Genomic DNA, 13,727 nt, shown 5'->3' on the forward strand with positions numbered 1-13,727 from the left:
TGGTGCCCGCACACGCGCCACGTGTCCTGCTCGGCACGCCCCGGCCTCCACCGCCGAGGGTCTGCTTACATTCCTTCTCTGTTAGAGGGCAGGCTCTCTGAAAGCAAGAACTGTTCATCTTTCCAGCCCCTGCGCCTGTGAGTGCTGGCAGAAAGCAAGGGATCGACGACGCCGCAGGGAAAGGCAGATGCCAGCAACCGGGGAGGTGAGCGCTCACACACACCACAAGCCGACGCCCGCGCAGACGCGGACGCTCGGCAGCCGTGCGGAGGCGGGGAGACCCGGGGCGGCGCGGGCCTCAGGTCGCTGCCGGAGAGCAGCTGGACGGCGTGGCGTCCCGGGCATCTCCGCGGGCGGGGAGGGCAAGCCCTTCCTCATACAGCTGTCCTCGGGGAGGCGGGAGCCACCGCCTGGCACAGCGGGCATGACAAGGATGCCTCGTGCGTCCCCCCCACCCCCCGGCCACGCCACCGGGGGCTGGAAACCTGAGCAGGCCACCCAGCCAGCCCCGCGGTGAATGTTCTGGCAGCGAGGCTGCTCCAGGCTGCAGGAATGTGACTTTACCCAAAGCAGGGGAGTCCAGAGTATGAAGGTTGCTTTTGTAAAATTTTTAGGGGAAAACAAAATTCAGACTTACTTTCTACCAAAAAAAAAAAAACCCAAAAAACAAAACCCAGCTCTCATCTACGTGTACTACTTGTCCTCTGCTCTTGAGAAACCACAAGATCTGCTTGCTGTCTCCTGGACTAAGCTCCCCTGAGCTCCGACCCCTCGGCTCTGCTGAAGACCACGTGCAGCCCCACCGTCAGCCCTGCTCCAGGTACCCTCGGTGCTCTGCTCCCCGGCTGTCCTTGGGACTTTCTGGGGAGAAGACACCATTCTCTCCTCCGCAGGGAGGGCGCTCTCCTCGCCCTCGGGCTTCTAAACGAGCTGCAGGAGACACCGTGTGTGTAGGACAAGGTCTCTCTTCTCCAAAGTCGCGGAGAAGCAAGTATGAGCCTTTCACCAAACCACACCTTCATCACCAGGACCTCCCAGCGAAGGCCAGACAGAGCTGGCTGTGGTGGGCAGGGTTAGCATACGGAAATCAGAGTCAGGGACACGAAGGGGTCCTCCATTTCATCCACTCAACAGATATTCATTTACTCTGCACCAAATGTCCAGGAGGCCGGAAATGCAGAAGCAACAGATAAACCTTGGGTTGAACTCTTCCTGAAAGTAGCATGAGTGTGTTTCGTGTGCAGTGGTGTGGGATCCGGGTGTGTGTGCATGTGAATTTAAGAAGGCATGTGAGAGAAGGGGATGCAAGGATACGACGAGTTTGAGGGTCTGAGGGTGTGACAATGGGAGTACATGTGCAACGGCTCAGAATCGGCGGTACCTGAGGGCTAATGCTAATAGAGGGTATTCTGTTCACCCGGCCTCGTTACGTTAAGCAGTCTACATTTTCCAAACGACTGGAGATTATTCCATCGAATGGAGAAACCAAGAGTTTTGTTTGTCTTTTATCTCATGAATAAGAAGGGGCTGGGGAGACCGAGAATGCCCATTTGGGTGTCTTGCCAGCAATGGGGCAGGGTTCCAGGACCCTGACCTCAGCAGGATGCGGATGGGCCTCCTGCAAGAGAACAGGGAGGTCGGCTTTGAGATTCAGAATCAAGTGCACAAAACGGGGAGCGAGAAAGAGGGACCCAAGTGTCCTTCCTGGGTAGGAAGGTACTGAGATCTGGGGGCGTGAGAAGGAAGCCCAGTGCCCGTGACCCAGGACGTGGCCTGCAAATGCCTCCCAGCAGCCCTTCAGCTCTTTGCTATGTTTGTCAGCAAAGCTGATACCAGGAGTCAGCCCTTTCTTCTGCATGGTTAGTGCAAAGGCATCAGGTTTTAATGCAAAAAGCAAATGCACCAGAGTCAAGGCACACCCAGTGAAGGTTCTAGAGCACCTCGTCCCGTCTTTCTGAGCTGCGGTGTCCCTTTTAGGAGATGGAGAATCCTGCCCAGTTTGCAGGGTCTTATGGGAAGTGCGGCCATGTTGCAAGGCACGGGGTAGACCGCCAGCAATCAGAGATGCTGTTCTTTCACCCACAAGGTGAAGTTTTAGAGGGACCCTAAATCCAGACATAAAAATGAAACCACGCCTGTGAGCAGTGCCCCAACTCGCCGGCCCCAGCAGAAGGATCAATGACGGTCACACAACCAAGGAGGCCGGAGGGTTTCCTGGGAACGCACGTGTCTCCTTCACCCACAAGTTACCGAGAGAGATGCCCTCGCTCTACCTGTGGACAGTGCGGGGTGAGGACGTGCCGTCTGCAGCTGCTACCGTTTTGTTACCATCACTGGGAGCCCCAGCTCTGCAGGCTTCCTGGGTCTCGGGCAGGATCCTCATGTCACCTGAAGCTCTTAATGCCTACACAGAGGCAGTGCCAGTGGGGCTGGCAAGTGACAAAGTCCGTGCAGTCTGAGAGCTCAGAGACTAAAGAGTCCCGCTTTCCTTCCCTGGACGAGGGCACCAGAGAAGACGGGGAAAGGGACTCGCCCAGGGCCCCCCATTGTTAATGGCGGGGCGGACCCTAGAACTAGTCACCACTTGTGAATTACAGCCAAGCGCCCTTCCTACAATGTCCAAACTGTGGTTGTCTAAGCAAACAATGCCCTGCAGAGAAGCCGGTCTCACTGGAAGGTTCATGCACTTTCTAGGCGCAAAGCTTTCTGCTCCTTGCGCGTCTCCGGCCTCCTGCGGGAGGCGGATGACCCAAGGCTGCCCTGCTCTCTGCAGGGCACCATCCAAGCACAGCTGCACATTCACAGCTTTCCGGCCTGATGCCCTTCCGATCCCTGCCAGTTATGTCACTGTGGGAACCCTAGCAAAATCCTCCTGTTCCGGCCCCTCTCACGACACCCCGTCCTTTGCCTGCCCTTCCTGATGGGGCTCCATCCATCACGCTTTCTTCAAATGACCCCCTGAAGCCTGCCGGGTGAGTTCCCTTCTCTGTGCGGTCACATACCTCTGTTTATACTGCAAATACAAGTCTTTCCGTCCCAATGACAGCGACCCAGACCTCTCTCTTGCCTACACCTGGGATCGGGAGAGCAGAGACTGGAAGCTTTCATCTCCCCCAGGTACCCAGGGCACCTGGCACAGGCTGGCGCTTGACAAGGACTGAAGAACGGAAGTGACCAAGCATCCACTTTGTGCAAAGCTGACGGGGATGTTAAGATGTGCAAGTCAAGGCCCATCTCCTCAGCTGCTGGATTTCTGGATGAGAAAACATAACTAAGGGAAAGAGTCAGAAGTTCTGGGTCTCAGAAAACAGACATTTCCACCTTCCTGATCCCTGGGGCGTGTTATCTTGAGGGGGGAGCCACAGCACCCCACATCTTTGAGCCTCAAGTCCCCCCAACCTTCGGAACAAGAAGATCCCCTCCAGTGCTGGGAACTGTCACACTGACCCTGCTTTGTCAGCAGTGAAACACCATAAACGTTCCATGTTATAGGATGCTGCAAGTATAGGGGAGACCACAGTGGCCTTGATGGGCTTCATTTTAGCTTAAAATGTCATACATTTTAGCTTCTGGTCCATGGGGCATCTCCCAGGCCACCAGAAACATAGGCTGATGAAATGGAAATGGGACTGGCTCTCAGTGCAGGATCTTATTTTAAGGACATATTTTGACATAAATGTCAACAACCCTTTCTCTCCTCCCAGTACTTTTGCACAGAAACTGTTGGTCATCCTTGAAGATTTCACATTTTTGCACACAAATGTTCAAGTTTACGTTTATCTCTTTAAGTTTCATTTTCACACTCAGCCAAAACTTGACCATTTGAGCTACCTGGTGGTCGTCACATCTCCAAACCCCTGGAGCTTAGCATCATACCTGGAACGTGCACAGGGCTGGGAGGGTCCCTCCAGCCACTTAGACCCTTGGACCAGTGCATCCCTCTCCTACCTGAGTCACACCCCACCGGCCCCGTGCACAGGCCCTCCACGACCTTTGAACTCACCCTAAAGCCACCAGGCGCCCTATAAACAAGGGAAATCCCCCGGAACATGTGTCATGGTCATGCCACGTTAGTAACTGGTAGGCAGACATTTCTGGCGCTCGAGTAATTTGGGGACATGCAAGTTAAATCAACAGTTGTCCCTTGTGTGGATTCCTCGGGGCTTTCTTTGTGCTCTTGGGCACCCAGAGCGTCCCAGAGGTAAGGGTACAGAGAGGGACGCGGCATGCTGTGTTTAGCAAATCCACTGAACCACAAAGTTCGTCTGAGTGCATCTTTGAAGACAAGTGTTCCTCAGGACACACGCTTGGGGATAGCTGCCCAAAACTCCTTTTGATCCCTGCGGTTCTAAGTCCCAGCTCAGAAGCGAGATGGAGAGGATCTGAGCCTCCACGTGGCAACTCCTTCACACATGTCCTTCCTGAACCTCAGGGTAAACTCCGTTCAGCTCCATTATACAGATGAGGCGCACAAGGGGGGCTGAGGTCAGAAACAGCCTGCGTTTCAGTGCCCTGACGCCTGACCCCAAACACCAGGCTTTCCCCTCGAGCCCCTTCCTCCTTGAGGTCAATCTACCTCAGACCTAAAGCCCATAATTCTCTAGCAGTTTTTTATTTGAAGAGTGCCCCCTTTCAGCTTTGCACAATTTTCTCTCTTCACTCTTTCCTACCTTCCCAGGTCCGTCCCCAGGAAAAAGACGTGGCAATTCTGCTGGCTGGGGGGGCCCTGAGGCCTACACAGAGGGGACGGCAGGTGACGGAAGCCCTGGGGGACATGGGCGCCTTCCCCCAGTCTGCGACACGCAGGTGTTTCCTGTGCTTCACGTTGCAGGGAGCTGCAGGCACAAGTAAGCCTGTCTCAACATCTTAATTTTTAATAAATGGCTGTGAAAAAACAATCACAGCTGTCACCTGTTTCTCAGTGCTCCCAGCAGCCCCTCTTTGAGAAAACAATGTTATTCTCCTCTATTCACAGTGCCTGACTTAAATTAAGTGTTTGATCTGAATTAGACTCGCTTATTTATTTTCACTACTATGCTCTGGAAATAGAAAACTAAAACAACAATGACAGCACATGGAAGGCTGGGTGAAACCATGCCAGGGTGAATGGGCGACCTCACGGTGGCAGAAAAGAAGCCGTGGTCCCATGAGGCCCTCCCCACACGACGCAGGCAGGGGGCAGCTAGTGGCAGCAAGCTCGCCTACAGGCACATCTGCAGAGGGGAATCAAGCCAGTTGGTTGAGACTGCGGAACGCTTCCCTTCAGGCAAGAGGGAGGCAATTTTCGCATTGAGAGAACTCTTTAATCCATCCCAACACTGGACCGTCTCATCCTCCAGAAATGAAAACGAGTCCAATTCTCTGTGTTCATTGGCTGCACGTCTGTCTTTCCACCCACCTCCCCCCAGGGCTCTCTCCCTCCCATCCTTCCCCAGCTCAGAAAAAGCCCAAAGCAACTTCCAGCGCTCCAGGTTGAAGTTACTTTCCTGGGGCTTTAATGAGGCACGTTTCTCAGCTGCTAAGCGCACGGCTGAGGCGACTCTGTGCGGTTCAACCCCGCTTGCCTCTACCGATCATCTGTCATGGGCCCTGCTGCAAGCCAGGCATCTGGGGGCAGAACTGTGCCCTCAGGAAGCCAGTGTCTAACATAAAGGGAAGTCAGAGACCCAGACTTCAACGATTGAAAGCTCCGTCTCCTCATCTGTAAAATGCAGATGATGCTATTGAATGCACATAGGTCCCAAACAGACAAGGTCTGTAAAACATAGACAAACAGAATAAGGTCTGTAAAATCGGGGCAGGAAGAAAGAAGTCTCTGGAAATCAGAAGGAGGTTGTCGGGGACAGAACCCGCTCCAGACATCTGAACAATGCATGGGAAGGCGGTCCCTGTAGTCCGTTTATAACAGTAGTCAAATTCAGAAACTTTTTTAGTTTTTCACAATTTAAAGAAAAATTGTTTTTCTGGACTTTTCTTTTTTCTTTTTTGTGATCCTTGAATGGGAAGAAAAACCAAGCAAAATTAAACGAGACAAACTGAAAACAAACCCTACACCCTCATTTTTCTCTTCTGATAAGTAAAATGCTGGGTCTGAGTGAGGCCTGATGGAAACAGAAGCCCCTACAGGCATTAAGAGCAGGTCATTTGGCCCAGGATGTCGCTGGCTGCATCTTCAGGAAATTCAAATGTGATTTCAAGATACAGCCTCTCCAGCGTAGCACTAAAGCAGTGACAGCTGACACGGAGAGCTGACTATCCTGCCCTACTCACTCACCGGGCCAGCACCCCTGCAATCTCAGGCATGTCATCGTTCAATTAAATTTAAAGGGAGCTGTGGTGAAGCTCTTCCTTTCCAGAAAGGAGCGCACACGCCATGATCAGGGTTTCTCAACTGAGCTCCCAGCTCCTAAGATTCTGTTTAACTGATTACTTTTGCACCACGAGTGCCTGCCATCGAACCTGCTTGGGGAGCCTGACTGATCTGGAGGAGAATCCCTCCAATAACTGGGTAAAAGTGAGGGCAAAGGGCTGCAAGGTGTCTCCAAAAACAAAAGTGAAAAAGGCTCATCCTGGAATTCTTTTAAACTGCCGTTTTCTGCAAGACCCACCAGGGTACAGAAGATGCATTGGCACTGGGCGATAGTCGTCATCTGCTCCACTGGGTACTCCCCGAGACACAGCTTGCAGGACACCAGCGGGTCCAGGGCCAGGTCCCAGGTGGGCCGGCACCGCGCTGTGGTCATGGCAGAGCAGTCTGAAACGAGAGAAGCACAAGCCATCAGACCCTTGTGGCCTCCACCGGAACCGAGGCAGGGGTCACTCCTGGCTGAAACTGGGGCTCTGGGGGTGGCCAAGTGAACACTGAGGGGCCCGGGGTTTTACAGTCCTCGTCTGGGTCCTCTGAGAAGTTTTAGCCAGAGGTCCCCGATCTGAGTCTGTGGGTGATTCCTTTCCCATATTGATGGTAATATTCAAGACGGCGAGTGATCTACCCGTAGGCATCCTTCCCTCCACCCCTCCGATGGGTACTGAGGAAGACGCCGTCCACTAACGAAGCATTCAGCTCAGGAGGGCAGAACCTTAGCAACCCGGCGAAGGAAGCTTTTGTTAAAATAGTTACTGATCAGATCAAACTGTGCTCCAGTCTCTGCTGTAGGGATATCCCAGGGAAACCAGTTGGGGAAGTTCTGGCCTCTCTGTGCCCTCCCAGTAGAATGGTCCTTCCACACTGGTTTCGGTCCTCACCGCCCAGGTGTCACCTGACCTTCCAGAAGCAGCTCAAGCACCACTGCCTCCTAAGTCCTGGAAGACTGTCTAAAATGTAAGTTTCAGGGAGGCAAGTGTCTTCGGCAGATTTGTTCATTCATGTGGGTCAAGTGCATCCAACAGTGTCTGGTGTGTGACAGACACTTCACAATCATCCATGGAACAATCCTCACTTCCCCACCCTCCCCAACATTCTCTGTGCACATCCACCCCTGGTCTGTGTTCCCCTGATAACAGGCATCTTCCTATTGCTATGTTACACACCGATTTCCACTGCTTACTGCTTGGGGGAAACAGAGAAGGTGTGAGTGTCCAGCTCTTAGCTTAGCTCTGACCCACGGTGGCCTCAATAATTGCCTGTTGATTGACTGAATTCTTGCATCTAGGGAAATGGCCCCTCACTCTTAGCGTGTCCCCCCTCAACTTGATTTAAGCCTTGTAACACTTATTTTGCACCTGTGGTGGGTAAGTATGTGCTTTATTCTACCAGCACCCCCTTGCCCCCCAAACTCAGAACTGAGAAAGATTCAGTTAAAATTTCAGATAAAATCCACAGCCATCCAAACTCTCACTATCTGCTATCCAAATCTCAGGACCTAAATTGATTTAGAGAATTTGGTATCCTTCCCTACTGAACCCCTAACCTCACTCTCTGAACTGAGGCATGAAAAGATTTGGATAGAAAGACACACATTTGGATAGAAAGATACATTCCCCCCGAGTTTGTGAGGCCATGAAAAGAGGGTTTGTCTTGTTCAACTCCACATGTACAGCAGAAGACTGTATGCATAATGACAAGGGTACACACATGAAGGGAAAGAAAACAAGACAAAACAATACCAACCAATGACCAGAACGTACACAAAATGGCTCTCGGATCTTGGAAAGACTCAAAGATGTATGAGACAGAGTTCCCCACCTTAGGGTCTTTGGATTCAACTCTGGAACATCCTTTGCCAAATAAAAAGCTAATTGGTAATAACACAAGGCAGAGTGTAGGATTATGTGTGAAATCAGTGCTCAAGGCACTCGGGAAAACTGGAAATCAGCCTGGGCTAGAATCTTCCGAATAGAACTTCGCAGGGGAGATGAGGCCTGAGTTTTAAGGGGAGGTTACATTTCATACAGGTGAAAAGGGGGTGGATATCAAAATAAGAGAGAGAAGTATCCCAGCATCTTTCACCAGGCAACAGGGTGTGGAGGCAACACCGTAGGGGCAGAAGGAACTCTGCTCCTCCAGGGCAAACAGAACACCCATATCTAGTAGGGTGCTGGGTTACTTGCCCACTGTCAGCCTCAGTCTGCTCAGGTGTGTGATGGGGCCACAACCTCCATCTCCCAGGGCTGGTGCAGGATTAGCAGAGATCGTATGATGGACCTGGCACACATGGCAATGCTCAGTAAACCCTCTCCCCTTCCCCTGGGATGCCTCATTTGGCCATAGCTTGTCCACCTGTGAGAAGGCCTCTGAGGATACCAATCAGGGGCTGGGTGTGCAAGTTATTTCCAGGGTCAGGGAGCTGTCATGATACTTTTTTTTTAGAAAAAAATTATATCCATTTCTCGTGTTTTGACAGTCACAGTTCAACGGGTATCACTAAGCAAATATTTAGTTAGGACGAACCACTGTGGGTTCTACGCGGGGCGCTGGGGGTGGGGAAGGCACGTGTGAGTTGGGGAAGAGACTCTGCGATGGTCTTGGGAACGCGCAGAGGAGATAAGACATAGTGACACACGACCCAGGCGCGTGAGTGATGTCAGGGTGGCAGAGCAGCGGAGGAGACCCTGACCTATAAGAGCTCAAGCAAGTGAGGGGGGGTTACTGAATTCGGGCGGGAATTGGCATTGGGAGTGAGGGCAGGAAATCCGAGTTCGGGGCAGGGAATGGACTGCGGCCTCCTCCCAGGCCAGTTAATATCTGTGGGTGACTTAGTCTAAAGTAAGTACACTTTCCATTGTTAGAAAAGAACTCTGACACAAATTCAAGGAATTTTGGGGTGGGTTGGGGCCTTCCGGATAATTTAAACACACATGATCATTTGATCTTAATCCAAGGGCACCAGAACACTTAGGTGATTTGGGGGTCACTCAGCGATCTGGGGGTGCAGAGCGTACCAGAATCAAGACTCCTCATGTCACTGAGTTCATTTTCATTTGGAATGTCTCCCTGCATCTTGAATTTATGCTTATTATGATTATTTTAAATGTCCAGTGTCGCCTGGATCCTGGGCTCAGGTGCCAAGACTTTTTTCTGTATGTTTCTTGGCACCTTTTTCTGTTTTAAACCTTAATATCTCTTAAAGCTCACAGTACAGAGTGTCAACTGTGTTTTGATTAAGAAAGTTAGCTAAGCCCTAACAGGGGTCACAAACCTTTACTGGAAGCATTGAGAAATCGCTTAAGACTGGAAATGTCCCCAAGGGGACAGAGGTTGCTTAATTGGCTTTTCTGTCCTGGAGAGCTGGGGAAAGGCAGCAGTGGACACTGTCCAAAAGGTCTGGGGTCCAGATTCTGTAGGGCACTGAGCAGCAGATGACATGTCACCCAGCAGACCTGGGTCCAAATTCCTGTTCTGCCACTTGGTCATGTGATTTTGGAGAAATTACTCAACCTCGAGGAACTTTAGCTTTTCTCTCTCTGTAAAACTTACACACCATCACCTCCCATGTCCACTTGTGAAGAGTGAGTGAGAAACAATATGTGTAACATTCCTGGTAAGTAAAGGTCATTAGGCTGTGTCGGGTTTAAGAGCTTGGACATTAACCCATACGAACCAAGGAGAGGAGAAAAACTGAGAGGTGATAAGATGGACTTGGGCTTAGGAAGTTCACGCTGATGGCCGTCATCTTTGGAAGAAGCAGACACCACAACCTCAGAAGCCTCCTGCTTTATCATCCGCTGTGCAGAGTGCTCCAAGGCTGGACATCACCCCAGACGGCAGAAATCAGGGACTTAACCCGTCGACATAGTCCTTGAAGCCCACGGCCCTGACCCCGCTCACTGCCTTTCACCCTGGACCACTGGTCCCATCCTGGCTGCTTCCTGCCCAGACAGTTCTCTCTCCCCCAGCTTCTGAGCTTGGCTCCTTTCTTGCTTATAATGACCCTCAGTTCAACTTGCAAGGCTTGACCTCTCACTTCCTTTCTTCCTGGACCATGATTTCCACTTGACCTGAGACAGTGTGGCCTCCACTGCCCTGGGCACAGGTTAGCTGTAGCCTCTCACCTCCCAGCCCCATGATTCAGCCGTGAAGCAGGTCAGACACGGTCTTCTGGCATCTTGTCAGTATTCTTTCCTACAGAGTAGACACTCTCTAAGGTGAGCTCACAATCATGATTCAATGGGAACAACAATTGCACGTCTTTTACAAAAAAAAAAAAAAAGGATACATTGTCTAAGCCCATCACGACCTTCCCGACACACAGGATGGGCTGAATATTATTTTGCAAACATTGAACAGCTGCAAACTTGAAATAGGAATTTGCAAAGAAAATCACAATGCACAATAAGAGAAAAAAAGTCTTTGTTTTCCTAATGTGAATGTCAAGTCGAATGAAACAACAAACTATTTTAAGAACATCTGGTCAATTATAAGCATTATTCAATCTAAGCAACTCAATATGTTTATAAGGCAAGTTACTTATTAAGCATGACTGGGTTATGCAAATAGGGTGCATTGTGATGAGAGGTATACAAGGATGAGAAAGAGCTAGAAGGGAAAAGAACCCATTGAGGGAGATAGTCTAAAAGTACGATGTGGTTATTTGGCCAGGACCATCGCACCTGGGCTCCGGGGCTGTTGATTCTGCAGGTCCCTATTCACCCACTGTCACCCCTTCAAAGCAAAGTAGGGGAAGGGAAAATCAAATCGGTGTCAGCCAATCACTACCCAACTTTTACTCTCAGGACTGCCCTAAAGCCCGCGGAGGCACGTTGGTGGTTCTTCCCCGAGGGGGCAGGGGGAGTCACAGCCATCTGAGTTTTCACTAGCCTTTCAGCGAATTCCCATCTGCAGTGAAGTTTAAGAACCACTGGGCTACATGATTCCACAGGATAGCATCTCCCCGCAGGACCCTCCCACCCCGAAGCCCATAGAGGCTTAAGCCCGACACATGATCACCTCTCAAAAATGCTACACCGCGCAGCCTGTGTCTGCCAGGCACAGGGCTAGACTCTGCATATTAGCCTCCTTTATTCTTTGCCATGACTCCCTCTGGGGAGGTGTTGCCTTTCCACGTCTGCCATGTGTGTTAGTTTGTCCCCCAAATTGATAAGCAGTGTTTTCTATCCTGCTGGACAGTGCTGGTCACGGGCAGACCAGCATACATACACATACATGAGCATCAGGCATCATGTGAACCAATTTTATACATTATTTCACGTATCCGCACAGTGACTTCGAGGCTTAATAGTTGCTATTATTCCAATTTCAACAATGAGGAAAGCAAGACACAGAGAGGGCACGTAACCAGCCTGCGAGACCTCCTTTGTATATCCTATGGATTGCGTGAGAACGGAGCCTTCTGGGTCTGTAGACAAACTAATTCCAGTTCTGCCACGGAGCTTCCTGGGCTTAACCCGAGTGCTTCCATGTTGGCGGCGGGGTGGAAAGCTACAGTGTCACAGTTTGGAGCTGCCAGTCACAGCAGAAACATGAGAATGGTTGGTGGCTGGGTAGAAAATTGACTGCAGGGAGGTCGACTTATCCAAGTGTATGTGGTTCCATGAACCTTCAGGAAGGTGTCTGAATGTCATCTCCTCCAGAGGAGACGGTGCTGCTCCCAGGTATTCACCCAACTAACGTGAAAACTTATATTCACAAAAACACCTGTGCGTGGACATTTACAGCAGCTTTATTCATGTTTGCCAAAGCGTGCCCTCAACCAAGATGTCCTTCAGGAGGTGAACGGTAAATGACCTGTGTGACATCCAGACAATGGAACATTTTTTCAGGGCTAAAGGGAAATGAGCTATCAAGACATGGAGAACCATGGAGGAACCTTCAATGCATGTTATTAAGTGAAAGAAGCCAATCTCTCTGAAAGGCCACAGACTGTCTGATTAAAACTATATGACATTCTGGAAAAGGTAAAATTATGGAGACTGTAGAAAGATCAGAGATTGCCTGTCAGGGAGAAAAGGATAAACAGGCCGAGCACAGAGGATATTTTAGGACAGTGAAACTAGTCAGTATGATTTGTAATGGTGGATGCATGTCATTATACATCTGCCAAAACCCACACCAAGTGTGAACCCCAATGTCAATGGTGTGGGCAAAGTCATGTCCCCCGCAAAGTTCCTATGTTGAAGCCCTAACCCTCCATGTGATGATTGTATGTCCTTTCGAGGCAATGAAGGTTCAGTGGGGTCGTAAGGGTGGGGTTCTAACCCAGTAAGGCTGTGGCCTTATGAGAGAGGAAGATCTCAGCATCCCCCTCTCTTTCTCCTACAGATGAGGACTCAGGGAGAAGATAACCACCTGCAAGCCACAAAGAGGGCTTTCACCAGCACCTGAGGAGAACCCAACCCTGCTGGCCTCCCGATCTCGGACTTGCAGCCTCTAGAACTGTGAGAAAATACATTTCTGTGTTTTAAGTCACCCAGTCTACGGTGTTTCGTTATGGCAGCCTGGGCTAACACAGCAAACTATGGACTCTGGGTGGGAGGGATGTCTCAGTGTAGGTTCAGCGCTGTAACACCCGCGCCTCTGGTGGGGATGGGATGTCAGCAGTGGTGGAGACCTAAAACTCTTCTATATGGTACCTCCCTATACAATCTGCATCAGCTTTCTAAATATAAGTCCAAATCTGTTAACCTAAAGCTAAATTTAAAACCAAATCTGTTCATCTAAACTGCCCTAAAATAAAAAGTTTATTTTAAAAAATTTGTTGTTTTCATTTAAACCTGAATAAGCCTATTACCATGCAGAGTCAACTGGAATCTTTTAAGAGTCTAAGATTTTAATCTGTTTTAAGACCATGTTTTCCCCAAGCAGTATTTTTATTTTTTAACTTATTTTTTTTTCTATTGAAGTATAGTTGATTTACAATGTTGTGTTAGTGTCAGGTGTACAACAGAGTGATTCAGTTATATATATATATATTCTTTCTCAGATTCTTTTCCATTATAGGTTATTACAAGATATTGAGTATAGTAAATGTGCTATACAGTAGGTCCTTGTTGATCATCTATTTTATATATAGTAGTGTGTATCCGTTAATTCCAACCTCCTAATTTTTCTCTCCCCATTCCCTTTCCCCTTTGGAAACCATAAATTTGCTTTCTATGTCTGTGAGCCTATTTCTGTTTTGTAAATAAGTTCATTTGTATCCTTTTTTTTAGATTCGACCCCAAACAGTACTATGAAGTGTGATACTAAAAATCAGAGGAATACGGGATTAAATATAATTGGGCAGATTCGTGTGCTTATTTTTAACCATCAAACCCTGCGCGGGCCTTCA

At 49.8% G+C, this 13,727-nt stretch overlaps 1 protein-coding gene across 9 annotated transcripts in view; it reads right to left on the minus strand.

The window, feature by feature from the left end:
• The window catches only part of RNF144A (ring finger protein 144A), a 115,327-nt gene that overhangs the window by 31,208 nt on the left and 70,392 nt on the right, over positions 1-13,727 (minus strand). For all 9 annotated transcript variants that reach the window (XM_082427596.1, XM_082427595.1, XM_082427590.1 and 6 more), the window contains one exon: positions 6,609-6,754. In XM_082427596.1, coding sequence (XP_082283722.1) covers positions 6,609-6,743 — 135 coding nt within the window. In that variant the 5' untranslated portion in view covers positions 6,744-6,754. The remainder of the gene's footprint in view (positions 1-6,608; positions 6,755-13,727) is intronic.

The sequence above is a fragment of the Balaenoptera physalus genome (genome assembly GCF_965194825.1).
Source record: "Balaenoptera physalus genome assembly, chromosome: 15".
Classification (NCBI taxonomy): Eukaryota; Metazoa; Chordata; class Mammalia; order Artiodactyla; family Balaenopteridae; genus Balaenoptera; species Balaenoptera physalus.